Source organism: Phyllobates terribilis, unplaced genomic scaffold (assembly GCF_046119375.1).
Source record: "Phyllobates terribilis strain yellow unplaced genomic scaffold, ASM4611937v1 Scaffold_1__5_contigs__length_1240528914, whole genome shotgun sequence".
NCBI lineage: Eukaryota > Metazoa > Chordata > Amphibia > Anura > Dendrobatidae > Phyllobates > Phyllobates terribilis.
Window position 1 is genome coordinate 363,172,233 of NW_027362761.1, and position 14,575 is coordinate 363,186,807.

A 14,575-nucleotide genomic window follows, 5' to 3' on the forward strand; every position below is an offset into this window, starting at 1 on the left:
TCTTCCTATGCGGAGACAGTTATACAAGAGTTACACTAAAATGTGCCAGTATGTTCAAATGAATATATAAATCTGAGCTATTATTCTGGTTACTAATAGTAACTTTCATACTACTATTTTTTCAGTGTGAAATATCTCAGAAGACTATTCACTTTCTTTTTTTCCCCTTCAGTTTTCCATTTTTTTTTTCTTCTTCTTTCCTTAATCTTCCATTCTGTTTCCTTCCTTTATTCCCACCTCCTCGATTCCAAGTTTTTTTCAGAGTCCGAAATTATCCTAATTTTAATATTTCTTTTTCCCTTTAACCCCTTAATAACATCTGACGTACTAATACGCGTCTGTGCCCTGGGACTTAAGACCCAGACCCGTATTAGTACGTCATCGCGATCGCGCGCGCACACAGGCTGTGCGGGCGCGATCGCCGCCGGGTGTCAGCTGATTGTCACAGCTGACACCCGGTACTATGTGCAGGGAGCGGTCCTGCACCGCTCCCAGCACATTAACCACCGCTATGCTGCGATCGAAGTCGATCGAAATCGATCGCGGCATTGCGGGGGCAAGGGGAGGTGATCGGCGATACTCACCTCCTCTTCCGGCTTCCAGCGCAGTCTGCAGCGGCTTCCTGGGTGTTGCCATGACGACCCGATGTTGTCATGACAACATCCGGGTCACCAGAGAGCAGGAAGATTGCTTGGACATGCGCAGTGCATCTCCAAGCAATCTTCACACTGTGCACTTCTGACAGCCTTCATGGCATAGGGATGGTGCTCCATTCCTGTGCCATGCAGGCGATCAGAAAAAAAAAAGTGAAAGTCCCAGAGTGGGACAAAGTAATAAAGTGTACAAACTGTCTGAAAGTGGAAAAAAAAAAAAATGTGCAAAAATATTATAAAAAAATTAAAAAAATAATACACCAAAAATAAAAATATAATGTACCCATCAATAAATATTATTATAAAAAAAATGAAAAAAAAACAATAAAAGTACACATATTTGGTATCGCCGCGTCCGGAACAACCTGACCTATAAAACTGTCCCACTAGTTAACCCCTTCAGTGAACACGGTAAAAAAAAAAAAAAAAAATGAAGCAAAAAACAATGCTTTATCACCATACCGCCAAACAAAAAGTGGAATAACACGCGATCAAAAAGATGCATATAAATAAAAATGATACCGCTGAAAACGTCATCTCGTCCCGCAAAAAACAAGCCACCATACAGCTCCATCAGCTGAAAAATAAAAAAGTTATAGCTCTCAGAATAAAGCAATGCTAAAAAATATTTTTTTCTATAAAATAGCTTTTATTGTGTATAAGCGCCAAAACATAGAAAAATGATACAAATGTGGTACCACTGTAAACGTACTGACCCGAAGAATAAAGCTACCTCATCAATTTTACCACACGCGGAACAGAATAAAAAAAAAAAAAAACAATTCCTGAATTGTTGGTTTTTGTTTATTCTGCCTCCCAAAAATCGGAATAGAAAGCGATCAAAAAATGTCACGTGCCTGAAAATGGCACCAATAACAACGTCAAGTCATCCCGCAAAAAACGAGCCATCACATGACTGTCTGCCAAAATCTGGAAAAATTATAGCTCTCAAAATATGGCGATGCAAAAACTAGATTTTACAAAAAATGCGTCTTTTAGTGTGTGACAGCTGTCAGTCATAAAAACCCCATATGATTCTGGCATTGCTGTAATCACACCAACCCGAAGAATAAAGTCGTCTAATCACTTATACCGCACAAGGAACGGCGTCAAAAATAAACTCTTGGGTTAGGATTAGGCTAGGGTTAGGGCTGGGTTTGGGGCTAGGGTTGTGCTGGGGCTAGGGTTGTGCTGGGGCTAGGGTTGTGCTAGGGCTAGGGCTGGGGTTGGGATTTTTTTCAAAAGTAAGAAAAAAAGATGACGATATGGTGACTAGTGTTGAGAGCAAGTGCTCGCTACTTGAGTTTGCATCGGGTGCTCTGGTATGCATTGAGTATCGTGGGTATTTGAGTGACATGCTCGAGTCTCTGCCCCATATGCTTCGCGGCCAAAAAAACTTTACGGGGATTGCCTGCCATGCACAAGCGATCCCCGCATGTTTTTTTTTGGGTGTCTAATAACCGTGAAACATGCGGAGCAGGGACTCGAGCAGGTCACTCAAGCACACGCTGTACAGGGTGCATACCTGAGTACCCGATGCAAACTCAAGTAGCGAGCACTTGCGCTCAAGAATAATGACAACTTATTCAATATGATGACCTAATGTAAACAAATTCTGTGCCGTACCTCTGGGTTCAAAATGTTCACTATACACCTTAATAAAATCCTTGAGGGGTATAGTTTCCAAAATGGGGACACTTGTGGGGGAGCTCCACTGTTTAGGCACATCACGGACTCTCCAAACGCGATATGGTGTCCGCTAACAAATTGAATGGAAAATCGGCTCAAATTGTTAGCGGACGCCATGTTGCGTTTGGAGAGCCCCTGTGTGCCCAAACATTGGAGCTCCCCCACAAGTGACCCCATTTTGGAAACTAGACCCCCCAAGGCACCTATCTAGATTCATAGTAAGCACTTGGAACCCCCAGGTGCTTCACAAATTGATTCGTAAAAATGAAAAAGTGAAAAAAAAAAAAAAAATTTTAATTTTATGAATCAATTTGTGAAGCACCTGGTGTTCCAAGTGCTCACTATGCATCTAGAAAGGTGCCTTGGGGGGTCTAGTTTCCAAAATGGGGTCACTTGTGGGGGAGCTCCAATGTTTGGGCACACAGGGACTCCCTAAATGCAACATGGTATCCGCTAACAAATTGAATGGAAAATCGGCTCAAATTGTTAGCGGACACCACATTGCGTTTGGAGAGCTCCTCTGTGCCCAAACTTTGGAGCTCCCCCACAAGTGACCCCATTTTGGAAACTAGACCCCCCATGGCACCTTTCTAGATGCATAGTCAGCACTTGGAACCCCCAGGGGCTTCACAAATTGATTCGTAATAATGAAAAAGTGAAAAAAAAAACACTTTTTCATTATTACGAATCAATTTGTGAAGCACCTGGGGTTCCAAGTGCTCACTATGCATCTAGATAGGTGCCTTGGGGGGTCTAGTTTCCAAAATGGGGTCACTTGTGGGGGAGCTCCAATGTTTGGGCACACAGGGACTCTCCAAATGCAACATGATATCCGCTAACAAATTGTCGGCTCAAATTGTTAGCGGATATCATGTTGCGTTTGGAGAGCCCCTCTGTGCCCAAACTTTGGAGCTCCCCCACAAGTGACCCCATTTTGGAAACTAGACCCCCCAAGGCACCTATCTAGATGCATAGTGAGCACTTGGAACCCCAGGTGCTTCACAAATTGATTCATAAAAATGAAAAAGTGTTTTTTTTTTCACTTTTTCATTATTACGAATCAATTTGTGAAGCACCTGGGGGTTCCAAGTGCTCACTATGCATCTAGAAAGGTGCCTTGGGGGGTCTAGTTTCCAAAATGGGGTCACTTGTGTGGGAGCTCCAATGTTTGGGCACACAGGGACTCTCTAAATGCAACATGGTATCCGCTAACAAATTGAATGGAAAATCGGCTCAAATTGTTAGCGGACACCACATTGCGTTTGGAGAGCCCCTCTGTGCCCAAACTTTGGAGCTCCCCCACAAGTGACCCCATTTTGGAAATTAGACCCCCCAAGGCACCTTTCTAGATGCATAGTGAGCACTTGGAACCCCCAGGTGCTTCACAAATTGATTCGTAAAAATAAAAAAGTGTTTTTTTTTCACTTTTTCATTTTTACGAATCAATTTGTGAAGCACCTGGGGGTTCCAAGTGCTCACTATGCATCTAGAAAGGTGCCTTGGGGGGTCTAGTTTCCAAAATGGGGTCACTTGTGGGGGAGCTCCAAAGTTTGGGCACAGAGGGGCTCTCCAAACGCAATGTGGTGTCCGCTAACAATTTGAGCCGATTTTCCATTCAATTTGTTAGCGGATACCATGTTGCATTTAGAGAGTCCCTGTGTGCCCAAACATTGGAGCTCCCCCACAAGTGACCCCATTTTGGAAACTAGACCCCCCAAGGCACCTATCTAGATGCATAGTGAGCACTTGGAACCCCTAAGTGCTTCACAAATTGATTCGTAAAAATAAAAAAGTGTTTTTTTTTCACTTTTTCATTTTTACGAATCAATTTGTGAAGCACCTGGGGGTTCCAAGTGCTCACTATGCATCTAGAAAGGTGCCTTGGGGGGTCTAGTTTCCAAAATGGGGTCACATGTGGGGGAGCTCCAAAGTTTGGGCACACAGGGGCTCTCCAAACAGAACATGGCGTCCGCTAATTATTCAAGCAAATTTTACAATCAAAAAGTCAAATGGCGCTCCTTCCCTTCCGAGCCCTGCCGTACGCCCAAACAGTGTTTCTTCCCCAAATATTGGGTATCTGCGCGCCCAGGGGAAATTGCACAACAAATTTTGGGGTCCATTTTTTCTTGTTACCCCTGTGAAAATAAAAAAAAATGGGTCTAAAGTAACATTTTTGTGAAAAAAGTTAAATGTTCATTTTTTTCTTCCACATTCAAAAAATTCCTGTGAAGCACCTGAAGGGTTAATAAAGTTCTTGAATGTGGTTTTGAGCACCTTGAGGGGTGCAGTTTTTAGAATGGTGTCACTTTTGGGTATTTTCTGTCATAAAGACCTCTCCAAGTGACTTCAAATGTGATGTGGTCCCTAAAAAAATGGTTTTATAAATTTTGTTGGAAAAATGAGAAATCGCTGGTCAACTTTTAACCCTTATAGCTCCCTAACAAAAAAAAATTTTGGTTCCAAAATTGTGCTGATGTAAAGTAGACATGTGGGAAATGTTATTTATTAACTCTTTTGTGTGACATATCGCTCTGATTTCAGGGCTTAAAAATTCAAATTTTGAAAATCGCAAAATTTTCAAAATTTTCGCCAAATTTCCGTTTTTTTCACAAATAAACGCAAGTGATATCGAAGAAATTTTTCCACAATCATGAAGTACAATATGTCACGAAAATACAATCTCAGAATCAGGGGGATCCGTTGAAGCGTTCCAGAGTAATTACCTCATAAAATGACAGTGGTCAGAATTGTAAAAATTGGCCCGGTCATTAACGTGCAAACCACCCGCGGGGCTTAAGGGGTTAATATTGGAGTTGAACCATAAGTAATGTATGATATTTCTAATGATCTATTTCCTATAAAACTCCATTGTTTGTAATCAAACTTTATATACAAATTTGTATACCATATTGCTGTTTTAACGAGGATTGGGATGGTCGTTTTCTCTCACCCTATAAAATTGCAAATACGTCAGTTTGGTGCACAGTAGATTGTGTCAAGCTTGTGCTTATTGAGACACGTACCAAATAAATTGTTAAGTGGGCTCTACATGCTACAGTAACGCCAAACATGGGTGCAAAGTGCCGTTTTAGCATATAGCGAGGCATAAAAAGGGAGGGTCATTTGTGTGCACAAATTTTGCTGGATTTTTTTTTTTTTTTTTTTTTTTGCAGTTTGACAGCTGTTTTTTTGCACTGCAATACTAGATGCCTGTTAGACCCCACTTATGGCAGGGCTTAATAGGCCACAGTACCTGGCAAACTTGGACGTCATTGTATGACCTTCAGTAGCCATGACAAGCGTCAGCACCTCACCATCGCGGGGATGGGGGCAATGGGACAATATAGGGAGCCCCTTCCCTCTCACAACCTTCTAAATGCTGCAGCCGCTATTAACTGTGGCATTTAGAGGGTTAAACAGAAAAGGACAGCATCAGCGGTGGCCCTGGCTGTTGCTGCAGAAGCTCAGCCATAATCATGAGTTGACAATGCCTGTATGATCACATGACGCATTTGGACATCATGTGTGTCACGTACGTGGTTGTGGAACCACTGTGCCACGGTCTTGAGAGAGACTGGAGGGGGTGTAAACAAGCGCCCCTGATTGTGTGGTTAGACTTGAACCCAGGTGGACGCCAGGTACCACTCCAGAACAAACCCCAAAGCCGTAGCAGCTGACCCTCCAAAGTGGTGTAGGGAAGCAGGGATGTCCAGGAAATGGATTGCTGCAGGACTGATACTGCACGTCTGGTTAACAGAACGGTACTGGAACACAGGAACAGCGAGCAAATATCAGGAACACAGGATGGACAGGTGCAGGATCACAGGAGCAGGTTCAGACTGGACGGGTGAGGGGTGTTGTGAGTGTGGACAAGGTCGATCGGGACTTGAAATACGCAGGACATAATCAGGAACATGCTCAGACAGGAAGGATAGACTAAGGAGAAAGGACGTACTGAAGCAGGATCAGGGAGCATGGATACAGGGACCTTACAACTAAGCACACTTGTAACAAAGTAGAGGCTAAAGTTGCTAAGGCACCTCCTTGTAGAGGAGTGTGCCTTAAATACTTGATGTCTCTCAGTCATTGACTAAAGACATTTTCAGAAGCCCACTGCCGCATAAAGAGGCGGGCGCACCCCAACACTCCCAGGAGACCTGTGAGCAGGCCCTGGGAGGAAGTAGTCCCTGTGGGACCGGAGCAGCATGAACAGGTGAGGGAGCACGCCGGTGCCCCTGCGGAGAAGAGGCAGAGAAATCATGCAGGGGGGTGCTGCTCTAACAATATGTCAGGAAGATATTTCCCATTATGACTTAAATGTACATCAAATGTTGAGAAGGTTCTAAAGAGTCACCTTTTTTCGTTGCAAGATTTTATAATCTCTATTGTCCAAGCATTATACAGAAATCGTATACAAACATGTATTTTGTGTGTGGGGGAAAAAGTTTGACCTGCTTTACTAAATGATGGTTGTAGAATATTGAGGTCTTCAATAATGCACTGCCCAATCAAAGGTCATATGGCGGACTGCTGCATATAGTTTACTTAGAATGTGGTATAAAGCTTTACTATAGGGTAGACTCACACATTGCCTTCGTTTTATGAACAAAAAAAATTGTAACCAGATTCACAGAGGGTTCAGACTCCAATACTAGGTATGATATACAATAAAAATATCACATTATTCAACTATAAGACAAAAATATATGGTGTAGCAGCCTTTCTGAAGCTGACACTGTAGTATAAAAGCAAATTTGATGTGTGCCACAATCTGCTTGTTGTACTTTGTTGTGGAATTTCAGTGCGGACTACAATACAAAAACCCACCGCGGATGGTCTATGGTTCGGTTACAGAAATGCCATGGATTTTATTCCTGACTATGAGTATGTGTATACTAGCACGGCACTCTGCATAGTCTGATTTTCATCACTTTTGCCTTTTGGTTAGAGACGGCCTTTCCGCCTGACAAATTTACCACAGGGGCAAAAGGGAACTTGTCGGGTGATTTATGCTGCCCCAACCACGAGGAGCATGAATCAGGGACGGGCTTCCCTCAATACGGCATCTTTGTAGGACTCGACCTGTTGTTCCAGTGCTGCCAATTTGAAAAAAAAAATCTTTTGGAGATATTTTGAAGATGAATAGTACCTGCTGGGTGCACTGCTGCTCCAGTTGTGACACTCTGGCAAGTAGGGTCTCCTGTTTTTCTTTTAACTTGTTAATCTTTTCTTCTGCTCTGCTCTTCACAGACAAAATGACACCTATAAAAAGAAAAAAATAAATAAATTTGGACACAAGACAGAAAAATGGGAGATCAAACGCGCCTTATACACAAGAGCAGCCTCCAGGCATCATGGTGCTTGACCACTTGATAGACTTCAAGCAAAGACAAAACTGTAGACGATAATTGCCACTCATCATCTGTAAAAATGTAATATTTATTAAAAGTCCATTAAAATAGGTCAGCAAGGGAGCTCGCAGGCTGTCAGATGGTTGTTTTGCATAACATTGTGTCCACAAGTCTGAATATGGCATGATCTTGGCACTCTTCTTTTGAGCTCTCCAAGACTGAGCTTGTTCACTGGTTATCATTGGCAATCACATGATTAAAAACAAGATGACGAATATATTTAGCTTGCGTTTTTTTTTTGTTTTTTTTTGCCATTTAATCCCAATATATTCGTCATCTTGCATTTAACCATGTGACTGACCTGGTTTACTACTTATCATGACACCGCTAATGATGGAGACCTCAAGATTAGTGTGCCGACATCATGCTGTACTTGGACCCGTGAAGCATATAGTTACGTGAAACAGACTTCGTCTGGTCGCACCCTGCAAGTTCCCTTGCTGCCCATTTTAACGGATTTCCACTAAATATATTTTTTTTTACAGATGGTGAATAGTGATGAGAGTACGTGCTCGGTGATACTCAACTATCACACAAGTATCTGGGTGCTCAAATCCCCGCTCCACATATTTGGCGCCTGCTACCCAGCCAATAAGCATGCAGGGACTGCCTTCGAGTCACTATAATGCCATAGCCATCTTGGTAGTGGCATTTCTGTGATTGGCTAGCCGCATTACCTCATCAGGGGTTATAAAAGGACAGGCGCCGCCACGCACAGCACACTGATGCTATTGCACAGCTCTGGGACACTTCTTATTGGAGGGAGAGAGTGCTTGTCCAGGGCTATGTTTGCACAGTTGAATGAATCAGAGTCCTCTAGTGTTGGTATGCAGATTCTGAACCATCATACGAACAGTCCTTCGAGCTAAATCTGTGCTTTGCTGTTTGTATCAGATACATTCTGCATTTGGCCTAGGGACAGATGTAGGAGCAGGGAGAGTGACAGAATAAAGCCTTTAGGCAGGCTTTAGCAGTCCGTTGCTAAATATATACCGTAATTTTAGGACTATAAGACGCACTTTTTTCCTCCAAAATTTTGGAGGAAAGTGGGGGGAGCGTCTTATAGTCAGACATACATAAATACTGTGGGTGGTGGTGGGGGATGTTGGGGGAAGCGACAATGACAGTGGCGGAGTAGCGGTACACAGGAGGCAGCAGCAGTCCGCTGCAGCCTACACTGTGGCCGCTACTAAAGAAAATTAATATTCACTGAAGCAGTGAATATTAATTTTCCTTAATAACCGGCACACTGTGCCCGCAGCGCGGCTCCTGGTATGTATGCCCCCCCTCATCCAGGTATGCTTGGCACCTCCTGATCTCAATCACGCTGCACAGAAAAAAAAAAAAAAAATTAAGACTTTCATACTCACCTCCTCTCTCCCATGGGTGTGGTGAATATTCATGGCCTTTAATAGCGGGCACGTTCACCACCGAGAGCATCAGGAATTGCGCTGCGGCTATAGCGTGCGTTCTTTTAGGGAGAATGAATGGTCACTGCTCCCCACGCACTCAGTCCCGGCGTGGAGAGCAGTGACTATTCTGACACAGAGCTGGACACCGTGCTGGAGGAGACAGAAGGAGAGTATGAAAGTTTATTTTTTTTCTATGCAGCGTGACGGGGACCAGGTGGTGCCAAGCATATCAGGATGGGGATGAGGGCCACGTATAACAGGAAGGAGGGGGCCATATATACCAGGATGGGGGATATTAACAGAATTGGGGGAAATTACCCCCTATAACAGTGTCAGCAGCAGACTCCCTCCTTCCCCCTTAACAGGGCATCATGACCACAGTTTTTGCTTAAACTTTTTTTTTTCAAATTTTGCTCCTCAAAAAAACAGGTGCGTCTTATAGTCCGAAAAACACGGTAACTGCTGCACGCGACCACTTTTTTTTGGGAGGGGGGGTGGTGAAACAATTGACTATATGGTCATCCATAGAATATTAAGTGCTCTGTGGTACTTTTCGGTGGTATAGAACACTACAAAAAAAAGCGTTGAAATTTTTTTCTGGATTGAATTTGTCATTCATACACTTACATGCTGTGTGTTACATTACAGTGGTATTAAACTCCAAAAATATACTGACTGCTGCAGGTGACAGCTGTTTTTTTTCATTAAAAATAAACTTAGTTTCAAGAGACCTACCAATCAGAAAATGCATAAGAACATAAGAAAAGGGGAAGTTGCAGTGCTGATGGTGCACGTAGATGCCGAGGAAATGGGGCAGGTGCGACTACGCCTGTTGCTGGAGCACAACAAACACGCCCATCCATGACACATAGGTTCCTGTCCCCCTTTGTTGGGAGGCACAGTACACCACTTCTGAAGCCAGAGCAGTGCGCAAAGGTGGTCTGTTGGACAGCAGATAATGCTTCCAGCATGCTTGGCAGCACCACCCACTCTTCAACACAGTCCAGTCTCACCAACTAACAGTCTGGATCACTTAATCCTCACCCTGATCCCCCCCCCCCCACAATATTGAATCCCAGGAGACTTGTGATCCCACACTAGGACACTCCTAGGGGCTCTTTACAACATAATTTCTTGATTGAGGCCTCTCAACCCACATGTTCCAAGAGGGACAGGAGGAGATGCGGTTTAGTGATGCACAAAACTTAGAGAATACCGCGGCCACAAAAAAAAAATAGATGACTGTGGGGGAACGGCAAATTTTGTCTAAGGAGGAAGATGATGATTATGAGACAGTTGCTGTTGGTTGTTGTTAAGTCACCAAGTCAGGAGGACCAGGGTATGGTGGTGGATGAAGAAGTCACTGACCCAATCTGGGAAGCTGGCATGCAGAGCGAGGCCTGCAGCGCTGAGGGATGGAATCGGCAGCACCGAAAAAGGCAGGAAGAATAGGCAGTGGGGTGAGCAAAGGGAGAAGGTGGGCAACTGTTCCGCAGAGTACAGACAGTCGTGAATTTCTCCATCAAAGAGTTAGTGATTCCCCAGTATGGGACTTTTTGAAAGAGTTCGGAGACGAAAAAAAAAAAAAAAAAAGGGTCATTTGCAACCTGTGCCATCAAGGTCAGCAAGGTCCTGACCACTAAGAGCCTAACCACCAGCATGATCAGGCACATGTAAACTAAGTACCCCAACTCGGTGGGCCGAACAACTGGGTCCACGATTGGTGCCAGCGGGTGACACCACTGCCTCTTCCCCCGTGCTAGGTGCTTCCCAATCCCCTGTCAATGACACTGGCACAGATGTCTCCCGCACCATCATCAGGCACTTCCAAATCCTTATCCCAGCACAGCATTCAGCTGTTCCTATCCCAGGCCTTGGAACGAAAAAGGGGAGAGAGAAGAAAAAAAAAAAAAAAAAAAAAAAAAAAAAAAAAAAGGTTTACGTTTCCAGCCATCCACCCACAGGCCCAAACGCTAAAACGGGCACAATTCCAGGTTGCTTGCCGTGGAAATGCTGCAGTTTGGGCTTGTTGACACGGAGGATTTCTCAGCCGCCACCGACTCATGGCAGCAACCGTCCCTTAATACTCTGTCCCCAGCCGCCACTTTCTTATGGTATGGCATCCCCACCTTGTACCAGCACGTGTCCAGGAACATCACCTATGCCATTACCAACGCAGTTACTGGGATTGTCCACTTAACGACCAACACGTGGACAAGTGCTTGTGGGCAGGGACACTACACTGGGTGAACATTGTGGAGGCTGGGGCAGAGTCCCATCCTAGCACGTCACATGTGCTCCCGACGCCAAGGATTGCTGGCCCTACTTTTATCAGGGTTTCCTCCACCAACTCAATCAGCTCCTGCTCCTCCTCATCCTCCATCTCCAATGTGGACGACATGCTCTGAGAACACGTCGTCCACATCAGCTGGAAGCTCTGCAGCACTGCCAAGTGGCAACAGGCTCTGCTGAAACTAATTTGCCTAGGTGACAAACCGCACAGAGTTACTTATAGGAATAGCAGAGCAGACAGATCTGTGGCCTTTGGCTGCGGAATCTCCAACCAGCCATGGTCGCATGTGATAAAGGACGTAACCTGGTGGTGGCTGTGAAGCTTGGCAAGCTCACACACGTACCATTCTTGGCACACGTCCTCAACTTGGTAGTTCAGCGGTTTCTGAAAACATACCCAGATTTGCCAGAGCGTCTGGGTAAGGTACGCCACATCAGCGCCCATTTCTGAAAGTCGGCTACAGCTGCCGCCGCTCTGGCGGTGCTGTAGCAGTGCATACAATTGCCAGCTCACCAACTGGTGTGCAACGTGCCCACGTTCTGGAATTCCACACTGCACATGCTGGCAAGGCTTTGTGAGCAATAGAGGCCAGTTGTTGAGTACTAGCTCCAACATGCCTATTGGTATTCTGGTCAGCCCCCGCATATAACAACTGAAGAGTGGGCATGGATGTCTTGCATTTGTGAGGTTCACAAGACTTTGAGGACCCCACAAAGATGGTGAGAGGTGAATGCCACCGATGACACCATAGTCAGCGCAAAGATTGCTGCTCACAATTAAACAGGAGGCAGAAGGAGGATGACGAGGTGGCTAGCACAACAGAGGCTAGTACCCACAAAACCTTTGTTCCGTCTCTCAGATGTGGATGGGCTGTGGAGAGGAATGAGGAGATGGAGAATAGTCATCATGGTGGAGACAGGAAAGTGTTGGCTGTGGGGAGCTTGGCACATATAGCCTACTTTATGTACTGCTGCCTTTCCCGTGACCCTCGCGTTAGATTTATTTATCTTGGCCCAAAAAAAAAAAAAAGAAGAAGAATTAGAGTACTGGTTGTTCACCCTGCTAGACCCATGCTACAAGGAGAACTTTGCATCTCTCCTCCCTGAGGCAGAGAGGTCTTCTAAAATGGTGCTATACCAGAAGGCCATTGTGGAAAATATGTTGAAAAAAATTCCCATCAGACAATGCTAGCGACAGGGGCAAGCTTCCTTGCCCAACCAAGGAGGAGAGGCGAGGGAGACACACAGCAGAGGCAGGGGGTACACTGTCAAAGGCCTGGGCCAATTTCAAGACACCCTACCATGGTCCATGCATTGATGACCGGGTATTTTTGACAAGGAGGGAAAAGTTTTTAAAGATGGTCAAGCAATACCTAGCCAAGAAAACCAGCATACTCCCCAATTCCTCTGCAACCTTCAGCTATTGGGTCTCAAAGCTGGACACCTGGCATGAGCTGTCCACTCTATGGAGGGGTTGTGCTGCCCTGGAGGGGTTGTGCTGCCCTGCTGCTAGTGTCTTGTCTGAGCAGGTTTTTAGTGCCATCGGAGGTGGGGGCAAGTCATAACAGACGGGGGCTTTCGACTGTCAACAGAAAGTGCTGACAGGCTCACTCAGATAAAAATAAACAGAGCCTGGATTAGCCCTGTCTTTTCCAAACCACCAGATAACAGCAGCACAGTGTGTTTTTAATCTTCATATTTGTTATTGTTGGAGTGCTCCACGCTGATGCCTCCTGAATTCAGCGTAATCCCTTAAGGACTGGGTGATATTTTTTTTTTGCAGTGTAATTTTCCCCTCCCCTTCTACCAAGAGTCATAACTTTTATATTTTGCCGTCAACATAGCCATGTGAGGGCTTGTTTTTTGAGGAACGAGTTGTACTTTTGATTGACACCATCCATTTTACCATATGATGGCAGATTAAATCAGCCATCATCTGCCAGGAAAGAAAGCCAGGAGACGACTTATGATGGACATGGTACATCATAAATCACTAAGGGGTTAAATTAAAGAAGTTTTCCGGGCTCAAAATACATTTCTGCAACAACTAAGTGACTGCATATTGGCCAATCAGGAATGTGCAACATGCACACTGTCAGGATTCTCATTTGTTCAGCTCGAGTGGGTGATCACAAGCCGAATAGCTTAATCAGTTTCTCTCAATAGAATATTCATGTGACTGCCTGCTTGAAAATAGAGGGGAATCAGGATAGTGTTGTGCATATATTTTGTACATTGCCAAATGCATAGAATAGCTGCAGAAATTTATGTTGAGACCAGAAAAGCCTTTAAACCATGACAATTATGTTAAACGAGATCCATTGTCTCACAACTCTTACGATACAGACTCTCTCAGTTGTCACTTTTTTGCTGTGACATTCGTAATCTTGTGAAAACCAGCGTTTTTGTATTGACTGAAAACCGTAAATAAAAAAAAAATTAAAAAAAATGATAACGCGAGATTATACATATATGTATATTTATTCTAGATAGATAGTGAAAAGGTCTTCTAGATGCAGTGGCCCCTTGTCATGCTTACAGGCGTAGGCATGTTCGGATACTACAGATTGGGATTATACAACACATATATATGTATATCTCAGTCATTCAAAAATTAGACACTAGATCAGAGGTCTCAAACACGTGGCCCGCAGGCCCTGAAGCTGCTTTATGCGGTCCACAGGCACAGAGCCCTTGACGATGCCGATCTGGTCCAGGAGGAGCCGCCGACAGCAGCGCTGCATTGCCACGCAGAGACAGTCTCCCAGCACAGCATTTCCAATGCCAGCCGCCGGCCAATCAGGGGCCAGCAGCTGACATTTGCGTCCCAGCGCAGCGGTATACGACATCACTGCCATGCGCAGATGTCAGCAGCTGGCCTCTGATTGGCCAGCGGCTGGCATTGGAAATTCGGTCGGCGGCTCCTCCTGGACCAGGTCGGGATCGTCAAGGGGTCTGTGGCGCTTGCGCGCTGCATGTGCACAAAGGACACCGAGGGAACGGAGGACAGGTGAGAAGAATTTTTTTTTTTTCCTCTTTTATGTGTGTGTGAAGAACAGCATGGGACAATTCTACAAGATGGGGACCTGGATGGGGCATTACTACCGGATGGGGGACA

At 44.9% G+C, this 14,575-nt stretch overlaps 1 protein-coding gene across 1 annotated transcript in view; it reads right to left on the bottom strand.

Annotated features, from left to right (window-relative positions):
- Nucleotides 1–14,575, bottom strand: part of HVCN1 (hydrogen voltage gated channel 1) — a 61,783-nt gene that overhangs the window by 6,249 nt on the left and 40,959 nt on the right. The window contains exon 5 of the mRNA XM_073676315.1: nucleotides 7,492–7,604. Coding sequence (XP_073532416.1) covers nucleotides 7,492–7,604 — 113 coding nt within the window. The remainder of the gene's footprint in view (nucleotides 1–7,491; nucleotides 7,605–14,575) is intronic.